General features: G+C 40.3%; 1 protein-coding gene across 2 annotated transcripts in view; it reads left to right on the forward strand.

Moving 5' to 3' along the window:
• Positions 1–12,153, forward strand: part of trhde.2 (thyrotropin releasing hormone degrading enzyme, tandem duplicate 2) — a 222,734-nt gene extending 210,581 nt beyond the window's left edge. For both annotated transcript variants that reach the window (XM_039600662.1, XM_039600661.1), the window contains exons 17-20: positions 3,388–3,555; positions 7,349–7,489; positions 7,585–7,666; positions 11,706–12,153. In XM_039600662.1, the coding sequence (XP_039456596.1) occupies positions 3,388–3,555; positions 7,349–7,489; positions 7,585–7,666; positions 11,706–11,858 (544 nt within the window). In that variant the 3' untranslated portion in view covers positions 11,859–12,153. The remainder of the gene's footprint in view (positions 1–3,387; positions 3,556–7,348; positions 7,490–7,584; positions 7,667–11,705) is intronic.
• Positions 12,154–13,913: the final 1,760 nt, after the last annotated feature.

The raw sequence follows: 13,913 nt of genomic DNA on the forward strand, positions 1-13,913 counted from the left end.
AGGTCAAAATGTTCTCTATTTTCCTTTAAACAGAGCAACTTGAACATCATGTTGAATTAAATAAGACTTTAAACATCAGAATGAGACCACAAACTCAGAAAAGTGTTTACTGATGCCACAGATTTTACAGTGTCATAGGAACTTCTATATATTCAGATTTATTTTTCACAACCAGAGGAGGCACGCGCTACTGGCTCATACTCAGACACTTAAATATGAAGCTGCGTCCATCTCTTAGAGACATTTACACGGATGTGCGTTTTGTCAGGTACACATGAAGTTTTTTATGTTGTTTTGACAGTTCAGAACATTTGTGTAGACTTTTTTCCCTTCATGGATGAAATGGGATTCATGGTGCATCAAAGGTCTTCCTCGAAGGGGCTCCAGATCTCGCTCTTATCAATCAGCCTGTACCACCAGGTGTTGCTTTTTTCCTCCAGCAGTCAGATAACTGAGAGACAGTTTGTGTAACCAGCATTCAGTGTGCCAGGTCACCTCACAGATTCCACTTTTATTCCTCTGCCTGCAAATGGTGATACACAGCACAAGAATAAATGTTGACACAAGTCGTGGGGTGCTTTCACAGCAGGTTCAAAATAAGAAGCATCATTCAGTTTGTGTTCAAAGACTTTACAAAAAAAACCAACTTTACAGACATATGACTGACACAAACCCAGCTCATTTTATTTTAATAAACTTTGTGTGCGTTTATTTTCTCTGGTGTCACAGAGAGGTTACGAAAACTAATCAGCTAGAAGCAATATGACTCAAGACTGCAACTACACCATGTGTTATGTTGTATATTGAAATAAACGGACCAAAATATATAATAGCAAAACACACATTTGTGACTGAAACAATGAAACACTGGCAGCAATAAATAGAGAAAAAAATGTCAGATATTGTGTTATTATATCTTGTTCACCTCTTTGCTAATGACGGATCAGCTCCATCAGCTGTTTATGGCATCACACGAGTCTGTTATATTGTGATGTTGGATATTAACCTCCTAACACGGTCAGTACCAACTTGTTGATTGTTGAGAGGTTAATGGGTGTTAATTTGTGTTTTCTTTACTGCTGATCCAGTAAGGGTCATGAGGGCAGCAGTCTAATCAGAGATGACCAGACCTTCCTGTGCCCAGCCACTCACTCCAGCTCCTCCAGGAGGATACAGGGGCAGAGTTTTCTCTGTATTCAGATAGAGGCTTAGGTTATTATTCTGCCTTGTTAGTGTTGAAATAATTGTATTTATTCTTAACAAAGCAAACATCACCATTTTATGGGTTCATCTACAGCGAGCTGGTGGTAATCACCAACAGAGGGAGACTGTGGATACAGGAAGCGGAAATGAGGTTCCTCTGTAGGCTGTCTGGGCTGTGGACAGATTGGGATGTGGACAGAACAGAACGTTACTCCTCCACATCAAAAACAGCCATTTCAGATGATTCAGGGATTTGACCAGGGTGCGTCTAGGTGAGATGTTTCAGCATTTCCAACTGGGATTAGACCCGAGGGCAGACCCAGAACATGCTGGTGAAATTGAATCTCTCAGCTGGCTTAGGAATGCCTCAGAGTCCCCCAAGAAGTAAGTGTTAGAGGAGCTGGACAGGGAGAGAGAAATCTGAGAATCTCTGCTTAGACAGGTCTTATTTTTGTAACTGTCTATTCATTAAGTAAATCACTCATATCTGGCACCCTGGAAGATCAATATTCAGGTCAAACAACAGGAGCAGCTGGTCGATTGTACAGGTTGTAAACCAATAACGGGGTTAATGAGTATTTAGAGGTGGTGAAAATGCAAATATTGGCCATCCCAATGACTGTGACTGTTTATGAGTCCTTCCATGATTAATATAGCTGAACACACTCTTTTTTTTCCTGTGAAAGAACTTTTAGGATTTAAGTGACTGACTTGTTTTCACTTTTTCTGGTTGCTCATATTTCTTCACATGTTGAACATGTTTTTAGTAGTGTTACTTGGTCTTGCTTGTCAGCACTTATACTACACCACCACCTTTCATTGTTGTGGAACAAAATCCAAGTCATGAACAAACCTTAGTACTGAAGAAAAGAAACTGTGAAATGACAGGTTAGTGTAAAGTTAATGACAAAGCAGAATTCCAGTGATGCAAACAAAACGGAAACTTCTGGTAATTATGACCAAAAGACTATTAGGGGGCAGTTGCTTCTGTTTTTAGTCAATTACAGCTGCAACAATGCGGTCATAACAAACTAACTAACAAACTATGGATGGGAAACACAAGAAACAAGTCTCCTTTACTTTAGTTCTGGTCAGTCGAGAATACCATTTTAATGACTTCCATCTCATCAAAATTATAAATAAGAGAGAACATCAGGGTCATCAACAGTTATTAAACAAGAGTTATTGTTTTGCAATGAAACTGAATCTAAAAGTTCCTAACTGCAACTCTAACAGGCTCAACTTGAATTACATTATAAACATACAATCACAATTCAAACCTGTTCAAAATGAAGAGTTTGATGACTGCAAAGAAATGCAGGGATCAAAAAGCTTTTAGCGCTGCAGCTTCAACATGAACAAAGTTCTACAGCAGTACGGCTCATCCACCCTGCCACTGTCAGACTATCTGAATCCACTGAAGCACCAGAACAAATGCCACGGTAGTTAGTGCTACAAATACAGCAAGGCAGCAGCTACCTGCGACCACTTCACCGAAAGTCTTGTGAAGCTTTGCTCTGAGCATTCATCAGAGCAGCAGGGTGACTGGCTAACATGTTTTTTAGCATCTCAGTTAGAATTCTCCTAAACCTCTACTCAGAATTTATGCATCGCCATCTCTGTCTTGTCTGTTTACTTAGCCGTGTATCTCAAAGTTGGAACTTGGACACTGACTAGAACATTTGCTGTGTTTACTCTGATTAAAGTTTGGCTTGGCAATTGTGAATGCAGCTGAGACAGAAGCTGTCTGCAGTCAGCACGTATGCTATTCAAACTGAAAATATATTCCAACACAATAAATTTAGAGGTATGCGTGCCAATTAGACTTCCTGAAACTTTCTAAAGTCCCCGTTGTTCAAAAGTGTCTGAGTGTGGCTCTTTCTCTGCATTTTATGACCATAGCAGCAGCAGGAGGAATGTTTTTAATGGAGCTTCTTAATGGAATCAGAATTTCTCACTTAGCACCCAGAGAGCGTCCCAGTTAATCCCGCAGACATGCCTTATCGGGGCTTTTAGTTTTATTACCTTCCTGTCCCTGCAGGAAGGTGGTACTGCAAATAAGTCACATCAAATACTCACATTCCTAAAATGATACCAGACTTTTGCTGTACTGGTAATTTGTTGCACCGGGGCAGAGTGGCTTCAGTCAGTGTGATGGTGTGATATTGTGTCCCTGCCCTGTAGGATTCCTCCTAACATCCGAGACATAGTTTACTGCACCGGAGTCAGCCTGATGGACGAGGATGTGTGGGAGTTCATCTGGATGAAGTTTCACTCTTCCAACGCCGTTTCAGAGAAGAAGATCCTGCTGGAGGCTCTGACCTGCTCAGACAACACTTTCCTCCTCAACAGGTACACATGGCTCTGCTGTTTCTGTCGTTGCAGCTATTAGAGAATGATTCTGCATTGTTTAACCTCACAGACACTCAATGAGAGAGCTGTTTTTTTAAATTGCATTCTAAAGTCATATGAATCGATATCATTGATCTACCCAACCCTCTTGGGGCCCATGTGAGGGCAAGTGTGGGCAGACCCACGCAGTCCTAATACAAGGGGTCATCGCATAGTTGATTTGGCAGATTTTTGCACCAGATGCCCTTCCTGACACAACTCTCAAAGGATTTATGTCTCCTACATCGGGCCCACATGGGTTCTATACAGTATAACCATTTGTATGTGTCTTTCGAGACGGTCACTGTGATAGACTGACCCTAGAGTCTGAATTCTGCTTCACTATTTTTTATGTTTTCGCGAAAGCAACAGCAGTAACAAATCTCCCCGTATGAAATCAGGATTTTGTTACTGAAACTGAAACTTGAGCCATGTACAATGACTCTGTGCTGGAGGGGAACATAAAGACAGGCCAAGTGTATCTGAGCATAAGATATATGAATAACAGTGGTGGGAAGTGAGATTAAGTTAACCTGTTAACATCCACAGGCATTTTTAACTGTGTGCCTGTCAGGCTGTGCCAGTACAGTCACATTGTGTAGTTTCAATATTAAATAATTCTGCATTGCTGCTATTTTTAATCAGTTTCCTGCTGTGAGCTTAATTCACATCTGGATTATCTACCTCCTGCTGTTTGTCTTTAATTGCATCTTGCGTACATGTTTTGCAAATGTCATATAATATTAAATTGTTAAGACCCTCCGGCAGATATGAAACAACATTCACATTTATTTTGAGCTGTAATAGGTGTCTGAATAAGAGGGACCAAAAACAGACACGTGGTAGACAAGCAGGATGGAATAAATAAATAGAACTTTAATAAAAATGTACTGAAAATAAACAGAACGTGCTGCCGGGAACAGTTTGGTTAAGACCAACTTAGAGTGGGTCTAAAAAAACATTATCAGACCAAGAAATGAAGGTAAAAGGACAAATTTGGGGGACAGCGTGGAAACAATGACTTTGTTCATATTTGGAAAATGACTCGGATACTGCAGAGTTTTGTCTGTACTGGGCTGTATTAGAATATGACAAACAAACCAGTGAACAATAAAAAATAAACAGGTGACTCCTACCTGTCAGGTGAGCTCTGTTAATTGGCGGCGCACTGACAGGAAAAAAATTGCTAATTGACAGAAAAGTATGTGCAGTGAAAAGATGCCTGGGGGGCATTACATGTGCTGAAATCCAGCTAGGTTTGTGTGTGTGTGTGTGTGTGTGTGTGTGTGTGTGTGTGTGTGTGTGTGTGTGTGTGTGTGTGTGTGTGTGTGTGTGTGTGTGTGTGTGTGTGTGTGTGTGTGTGTGTGTGTGTGTGTGTGTACAAGTGTGTTTTTGTGTGACTGTGTATACATAACACTGTATTTTATCAGGGGCAACTGCCACTATCGCTCATTTAGAAAAATTGCAAGGATGAATTACACACACACTCATAGTAAGACCGATCGGTGTGTGTGTGTGTGTGTGTGTGTGTGTGTGTGTGTGTGTGTGTGTGTGTGTGTGTCTCAGGTATTGATTTTCTACCCACAGTAAACTGTTCTGCAATCAGAGAGGTGGTACTGTATGTTCAGATTGCAGCACACACACACACAAATCAAAAACCACAGCTCAGAAAGAACCTGATTGGTCACACAGGAAATGGTTTCAGCAGAGGGATTGTGGGAAAAGAGAGAGAAAATTGATTTGGGGGTTTAATGAAAAGATGGCAGTTACAAACAACGAGCCAAGCGACACACACACACACACACACACACACACACACACACACACACACACACACGAGCAGTGAAGCAACAGAAAATAGAGAACGATGAAGGTAAACTTTGAACACGGCGTTTGATGATTGAACATAAATTTATGAAACTTTTTGGCCTGCTCAGTTTCACATCTCAAAGAAAAAGAAAAACTCTCAATTTGATACGTTTACACATCCAAATGATCGCTCTGTGTGTGATCAACATGTTTCTGTAAATCCCTTTAAATTCCCTCCAATCCCCTTCAAGCTGGGAGTAGCTTGTGTGAGTGTTTCAGAGGACTCTTTCTTGATTTGGCACAAACATCCTCCGGCAGCTCTCAGAACAAAAAAACTACAAAATGACAGCTTGACCTTTTCTGGCCAGATTACATGAGCTGTCGACCCTCACGCTGCTGGCGAGTGACACACGCGTTAGACTTCACACACTGTTTGGTTTAAACAAAGTGATACAATTAAACTGATCATAAAAGTCAAAAAAAAAAAAAAAAAAAAAAAAAAAGACTTCACACACTGCGACTCTCACGCCGAAGCCAAAAAACAGAGGTTAAACAACTTTTAATATCTGAACACAAAATACACTTTACAAGTTCCAGTTGCCAGAGGTGCACAGAAGTTTCTCTATAAGGTTATTAATCCATGTAAGACAAAACTTTAACAGGAGCTAAAGAAGGTTATTGAACGACTCATAACTTCAAAAGATCCACATTTACATCCCACATTGTTTTTTCTTAACTCTTTATTCCTTGAAAGCTGTTGTCATATTTCATGCATCAGGGAAGGCAGATGGGAAAACACTGTGGAAGAGTGTCCAGATTTATTCATCTTTGAAATCTGATGTGTCTACTTCTTTGCAACCTCTGTTCAACTGTCTGCATGAAGTTAAAATTTGGTTATCACATAATTTTCTTACACTGAACGAGAGTAAGACTGAAATCATAGTTCTGTGATTTCAGTTCATAGACCTAGGGCCTAGGTCCTCTTGCTAGCCATCTCTCGCTCACTGTAAGAAACCTCGGAGTGTTCCTGGATAGCTCTTTTAATCTAGAGAAACAGGTCTCCACTATGATAAAAAAACAGCTTTTACCAGTTGCGTCAGATATCCAAAGCAAAGCCGTTCCTTCCTTTAAAGGACCTTGAAAAGCTTATCCACTTATCACTTCCACACTGGACTACTGTAACTCCTACTTGGGCCTCCAAAACTCTTCTCTTTACCGGCTTCAGTTAGTTCAAAATGCAGCTGCGCGTCTTTTAACAGGTACTAGAATCTATGATCACATCACTCCCTTTTTAGCCAACTTACATTGGCTCCCTGTCAAATATCGTATAGATTTAAAAATTATTTTGTTCACTTTTAAAATTCTAAATAATTTAGCGCCCAGCTACCAATCAGATGCTCCTAGCACAACCAAGGTCTCGACTGAAGTCCAGAGGTGACCAGGCCTTTGCAACCGTGGCACCTAGACTCTGGAATAACCTCCCTGTTCATATTCGTACCGCCGAGTCTATCCGGTGTTTTAAATCCGGTCTTTTTACTTTGGCTTTTGATTCTAACTAGTTGGCTGTTATCTGGCTTGTTGTGTTGTCATCTATTGTTTCCTGCCCTGTTTTCTTATTGTTTTGTTTTAATTGTCTCATGCTTTTACTGACTGTGAAGCACTATGGTCAACTTTGTTGTTTTTAATGTGCTATATAAATAAATTTTGATTTGATTTGATTTGATTTGAAGAGTGTGAACATCGTCTTTAAGGGCTTTATAGTTAAATTCAAAGTCAGTATTTGGAGCGAGTTTCAGTCTTTATTAATATTGTGATTGTGCTAATATTTGTTGAGGAGAACGTTTAGCATGTTAATGTGTTAGCATATATGGAACCTATCAGCTCTCGAGGTAGACTCGGTACAGTCACATTCCAACCTTTCCATCCTTTTCTTTGTGTCTCCAAGGCTGCTGAACCTGTCTCTGACCTCAGACCTGGTCCCAGAGCAGGATGTGATTGATGTCATCATCCACGTGGGTCGAAACCCTCAGGGTCGGAACCTGGCTTGGAGGTACTTCAGAGAGAAGTGGGACATCCTGAACGCGCGGTAAGAGACGTGAACGATCAAAGAAGCACGCACGCGTCTTCAAGTTCTGTACATGTGGCACCTGAAACGCCGTCTCTGTCTTCATTTCTGTTCAGATACGGTGAAGCTTTGTTCATGAATTCAAAACTCATCAGTGGAGTCACAGAGTTCCTCAACACTGAGCGAGAACTCAATGAGGTGAGTGAATCCAGTGGTGTTGTTTTTTCTGTGATCAGTCGACTAAAGATGACATCCGATAGAAAGTGGCATCTGGGGTTTAGAAAGGTGTGAAGCTTCTATTTAAAAGAACAAAAAAAACATCTTTCCCCGTCGAAGGTCTATTTCTCCCGATTTTAGTTTCACCTGAAAACCATCAAATCCTGAAGCCATGAAGTGTCAAACTGGCACAAAATCAGATTTAAAGACATCAAGACGTTCATTAAAGTTACTTGTTGTGTAAATTTAACTTTCCTGTGATATAAAATGTGAATGCAGCCACTATGACATCACACATTTTAAAGTTAGCAAAGTCAGGGTAAGTTCACTAATTTGATTATGAGATTTTGATTATGAGCCAAAGTGTTGTAACCATTCAAAGACAACTATTCTTTTGGATAATTTCTGAGATCGAGCCAGTGTGTTCTGATATGAAACAGAGTGACCAGCTGGGACTGAGTTACTGTTTTGTGTCTTCTATGAAGTTTAGCTTCTTCTTCCTGATTTTCTTCCACCTGTGTTACACATTTGTTTAGCTTCCTCTAATTAACTCTGTCTGTACATATATCCTGAGTCCTGCCTTCATCCTTTCTTGGGGCATCTGTGGTTTTCCCAGTGTGTTCCAATCCATTTTCCTCCCTGCTGTCTTCCTCATGTTCTCCTTACTTGGTAGAAACTTGGTGGAAACTTGTGGATTACTTTACTGTTGCACATTATAGACTTTGTGACTGTGGACTCTTTCATTTGGGCTAAATAAATGAAGGGAAATTAATTATTTCATTCAGAGCAAGAATAAATAAATCTATACCCTACAAGAAGGAAGATTAGCACGTTTTCTACATGCCAGTATGGGAGCTTGGAAATTAACAGGACCTTGAAATTAATCAGTGTGTAATTGTGTTCTCAAGAGGCTCACAGCTGGATCAATATTCCAGATTTACTGTTGATTACTCAGAGAAAATAGAGCTTGATTAACAACATTAATCGTTCCTCTGTTGAATCATCTCACAGCTACTACGCTTGTTGTTTGATATGATGAAAAGATGGAAATCAGATATAATTAAATATAAAATTAAAGGAAGAGAAAAAAGGTCGTAGGTGTTTCTGAATAAATCTGTTTATTTAAACTTTGGTGATTAATATTCTTTCGACTTTCCTGTTGGTATGGTAACCGCATCAGGTTTGGCTGTCAGTGAAACCTCAGAACAAAAACATCATGAGCTTAAATACATGATGATTCTTTTTAGTTTGAAAAGGGTCTTAGGGTGACTCACACAGGAGAGGGAAAGTGTAAAGATAACAGAAAGTGAAATCATGGCAGAGACGAGAGGAGGGAGGAGTGCTTGCTTAATGATATGAACTGTAGTAAAGTGAGCTGGAGGGATGGATTTTCTCCCGCGCTTCACTGAATCTGTCAAACTCGCAACAACATTAAGTTTCCTTTTTGGCTCTCAACTTTTAAAAAAAATAATTAATTCACTTCTTTCAACAAAGTTTCTCTTTGTGACCAAAAAGAAAAACCACCTCACATGTTGAAAACCTGTTAATTTACAGTCCTGTAAACCAAAGTCTTCTTTTGATATCTCCACTTTCATGCTGGAAATTTTATGTGTAATTATAAATTGTTGAAACAAAGTAATTTTCAACAGTTAATTGATGCCTTTCAAAGACAGTTTAGCTTGAATACATCACATGTTCACATTCAAACGTTTTTCTTCAGCTGTGTTTAAACAACAAAGTCTTCTTTATATAAAACCTCAGAGCTTTTTGTATTTCAGCTACTAAATGGCCAAATGTATATGCATGTGCCTTTTTATTGCTTTGTCCAGCTGCCTTAGTTCCACTTGTAACAAACAAAACAAATTGTAAAAAAAAAAGTTTCAAACTTGGATGCAGACCATGATCTCCTAGCTAATAAATGGCTCAAGCCTCCCATGAATGGTAACTGCTGGAACACCAGTGTCACTGTCCACAATGCGGTCACTTTGACAACACCATGGACTGAGAGGGTGCCGACCAAGAAAGAAGCTGTGACTCCAAAATCAACACCTTCAACCTCGACTGAAATTTCAAGCTGCCCACGTGTACAAGTCAAGTGCTTACTGAAGAAAGGTTTGATGGTCAAACGAGACGAAGATTTAGTTCTGGCCACAGTGAACAGAAATTATGAATTATGTGAGAAGCTTGTTGATGGCTACCAAAAGCATCTGGACGAAGTGCAGCTTGCAATGGGAAAGCTAACCAAAGATTAGTGGGGGGTTTATAAATGCATTTGACCTTACATGTATATGTGGTGGGGTGTGGTTTGTGGCTCAGCTGCAGGGGAGGGGTGGAGCAGTGGGTTCAGGGTGTGGTGTCAGGGGAGGCTGACACACACCTGAGCTCCGTCAGCTGATCATGTCTCCCTTGTAAAAGATGTGCTGGGACCTGAGGTGGTGTGCTACGAGCAGGGCAGTTGGAAAGTTGCCCAGTGAAAAAACAGAGCAAATAAAAAATGTGTGAATGTTGTTTTTTAAGATGTATGCTGCACAATCATTCAACATTAGAAAAAGAACAGTTTGAAGAAATCATTAAAATCCAAATATTTTCATGACATTCATGCTCACAGTCGATCTGTAAACCCTAATGATTAAAGCAATTAAATAATTGTATACTCTTTATTCTAAGTGGGCGTGTCTGGGAAGTATTCTGCAGGCTCTGAAATACTGATGACATATGTGAATCCATTATGTTTACAGTTCAGCTGCTGAGGTTTTGTTTCATCTTATTTTTTTAATGACACTGAGGTGTGACACCGTGAGCAGAGTCGTTTTCCAGCTACCTGTAATTGGAAGCGCAGGTATCTGTGTGTCGTGTGGTGCTCCACTCAGTGAAAAAAAAGCAATATCTGTGAAGTGAATTTCAAGCTGTCTTGCTAATGGCCATCAAGAATGTGTAATCACTCACCGCAAGTACCATTCAAGTCAAGAGTAATGAAGAATAACTGCATTTAAATGTCAATGATTACAGTATTTAATTTGAAACTGTATATTTACCTTACACATGCCTTCCTCAGTGATGCATAAGTGAAGAAAATTAAATAAGACACTGTGAAACTATTTCAGCTGAGCTAACAAGCTCTTTAATTTAAATGTAGTGAAACTGTACATATACCATGACATTAAAGCGCATCAATATAAAATACAATAAAATGTTTGCATTAAAGTTTTTCCATCTTTTGCGGGTTTACAGTGCAACTCTAAAAGAATCTGTTTGAGACGTGAAAACATCATCCAGGCGTTTTCAGTTATTTGCTTTAGTATCCGTCTAACTTTGTGTCTAACTGTTTGAGGAAGATCCTGCATGCCCTGACCTCATTAGTTCCATCCAACACCTCTGGGGTGAACTGGAACAGCAACTGTGATCCAGATTTATCACCCAGCATCAGTGTAGCAGCACATTAATGCTCTCATGGCTGAATGGGAGCAAATCCTTGCAGCTGGGTTCACAATCTGGTCAAAACCCTCAAAATAAAAGAATGAAATGTGTATGCTATTGTTTTTGTCCAACTTCTACTGGCAATGTATCTGTTAATTGTACTTTTTCTCACTTCTAAAAGTGGAATTATGAAGCTTTCCCTTATTTATGTCATATATATACTCTCCCAGAGGTGGATTTTTATAATGGTCATGGCACAAGTTTCAAAAAATGAGGTCAATTTATGTACAAGGAATCCCTGTGAGACTAACCTCTGGGTTCAAACTGCCCCACAATGCTCTCTTCAGTTTTTTCTACTCTTCACCGTCTCAGGCACACAGATTGTGCCTTCTAAGTTTTATTTAGATTTTTAAATTTTAATAGAAACAACATAGAACAGTTCAATGAGCTTGAAAGGCTCAAATCTGCGGGGGGGGGGGTAGGTGACAGCCTTTTTAGCATCTACAGGGGATAAATATTATTATTATTATTGCTTTTCTTTCATCTTCTTTTCTTTCTTCTCCTCTGCTGCCTTATTTACTCCTGTCACTCTTTCTTCCTTTAGTTAAAGGAGTTCATCCTGTCCAGTGGTGTGGGGGCGGGGCCTGCGTTGCCACGAGCGCTGGAAATTGTCGAGGGCAATGTGCGCTGGCACCGCCTCCACCGGCGGCAGTTCTACCAGTGGCTACGCAAACCTCCGAGTACCACCTTCGGCTAACACCATGCCAGCCAGCTAAAGTGAAGTGACTGCAAACTGACTGCTATGCTAACGCCATGCTAGCTACCAGATGCAGTCAGACAGAAGAAAAGACAGACTGAAAGATCAAGAACACTGGGTTGACTGGTTTTGATTTTTTTTAAAGAACCTTGATTTCAATCTTTTTAGCTCTACTGGATTGCTTTCCTCCACTTGTGGCTGATGTGGTTAAATTGATTTCTGTGCTATGTTTAGACTGCTTTAAGGGTAGTCATTGAGACAAGAACCAGCTGTCAGATTAAAAACAGCCAACAACCACGTGAAATGACTAAGATTTTTATAAACAACAAAAAAAACAAAGTTGTATTTCAGCTAGGCTTCATTAGACACAGCCCATGGGGGACTACTTACTGTGGTATTAGCAGTCACGGGTGGTTCTTTCTGAGGTTGACAACGCGTTTAGATATAAATGGTTTAGTGAGTTTTCCCTTTAAAACATCTAATATGACACTGATGTTTGATACTAGCTTTTCTTTTGATCAAAAAATGGGAACACAACCAGTATTGAATAGTCAAAAAGTTTATTCTGTTCATTTGGACATAGCATGTTCAGTGGGAGAAACATTTTGTCGCTCATCCAAGTGACTTCTTCAGTCTCAGCCACTCAAACCAGCGTTCCTCCCTGTCCAGGATGTGTACATCCTCATCACTGAAAGAGTGTTTACTGGCCTGTAGGCATAGATAGACTACAGAGTCCGGGACTGACAAGTTAGCTCTTCTGTGTTGTGCCATCCGCTTCGCCAGAGGTTTTTTTTTTTCCCCCCCCCCGATGTATAAATCATGGCAGTCCTCCTGGCACTTAACATCATACACTATATTACTCTGTTTGTGTCGGGGGACCCGATCCTTGGGGTGGACCATTTTTTGGTAGCGTTTGGTAGCTCAGCGAGTTTTGGGGTTTAAAGTCCACAGCGACTCGGTGTTTAGAAAAAATGCGTCTTAACTGTTCCGATACTCCTGACACATAAGGGATCACTACGGGGTTTTGCAGTTGTCCTTCTCTCCTAGATCGCCTGGAACTTTCTTTAGGTGCCTTCCCAGCTTTGACAATTGTCCAGCTGGGATAACCGTATTTTACTCAGGACCTTCTTGATATGATGTTCTTCTGCTTCCCTGGCCGCTGTATACGAGGGATGGTGATCGCTATGTGTTGTAGCATCCTAAATGACACCCAGTTTGTGCTCCAGTGGATGATGAGAGTCAAACCTTAAATACTGATCCACATGGGTAGGTTTACGGTACACATCAGCTTTTAAATGTCCCCCATTACTGATGGAAATCTCACAGTCTAAGAATGCTAACCTGTCATATCCTCCCTGGTGAATTTGATGTGTTGGTCCACTGAGTTTATGTGATCAATGAATTGTGGTACGTCGTGAGATTTGATCTCACCCAGGTGTCATCCACATACCTGAACCAATGACTTAGTGGTGTTCCAGCCTGAGACTGTAGAAGTCACTTGGATGAATGACGAAACGTTTCTCCCATGGAAAACGCTACGTCCAGAAACAGAATGAACTTTTTGGGATACCTGGATGATTAAGCATGCATCAAGACATTGGATTGTATGGTTTCAATCACACAATGCAATGAATTGAATAGAAAGGATTCAAAATAGACCTTTCAACATATCCAGAACAAAGAAAATTTTACTCTCACTTTGACAAATCATAGGTGTAATTGTCTGCATTTTGATTGGCTGATTAAAGATGCAACTTGCAGTTTTCAGTCCTTCAAGGCTCTGATCCTCACAACGTCCTTGCTAACCAAAGATCCAGAACAGTTTAATCAGTCTGGCCTGTGTTCAGCACATTAAACCGGCTGACGGTAAAAGGCAGACACCCTGGCAGTTAGGGGCATGTCGATCATTGAACAGAGCTGTAATTAACACTACATGGACTTGGTGTCTTCTGATAACACTCAGAGCACTGATTCACACTCATTAACTCTCCACAGAATTCATACCGTTCGGCCTGAAATTAAAGGGCAGCTTTTTTTTTCATGATCAAAGACTCA

Source organism: Oreochromis aureus, linkage group 17, assembly GCF_013358895.1.
Source record: "Oreochromis aureus strain Israel breed Guangdong linkage group 17, ZZ_aureus, whole genome shotgun sequence".
Taxonomy (NCBI): domain Eukaryota; kingdom Metazoa; phylum Chordata; class Actinopteri; order Cichliformes; family Cichlidae; genus Oreochromis; species Oreochromis aureus.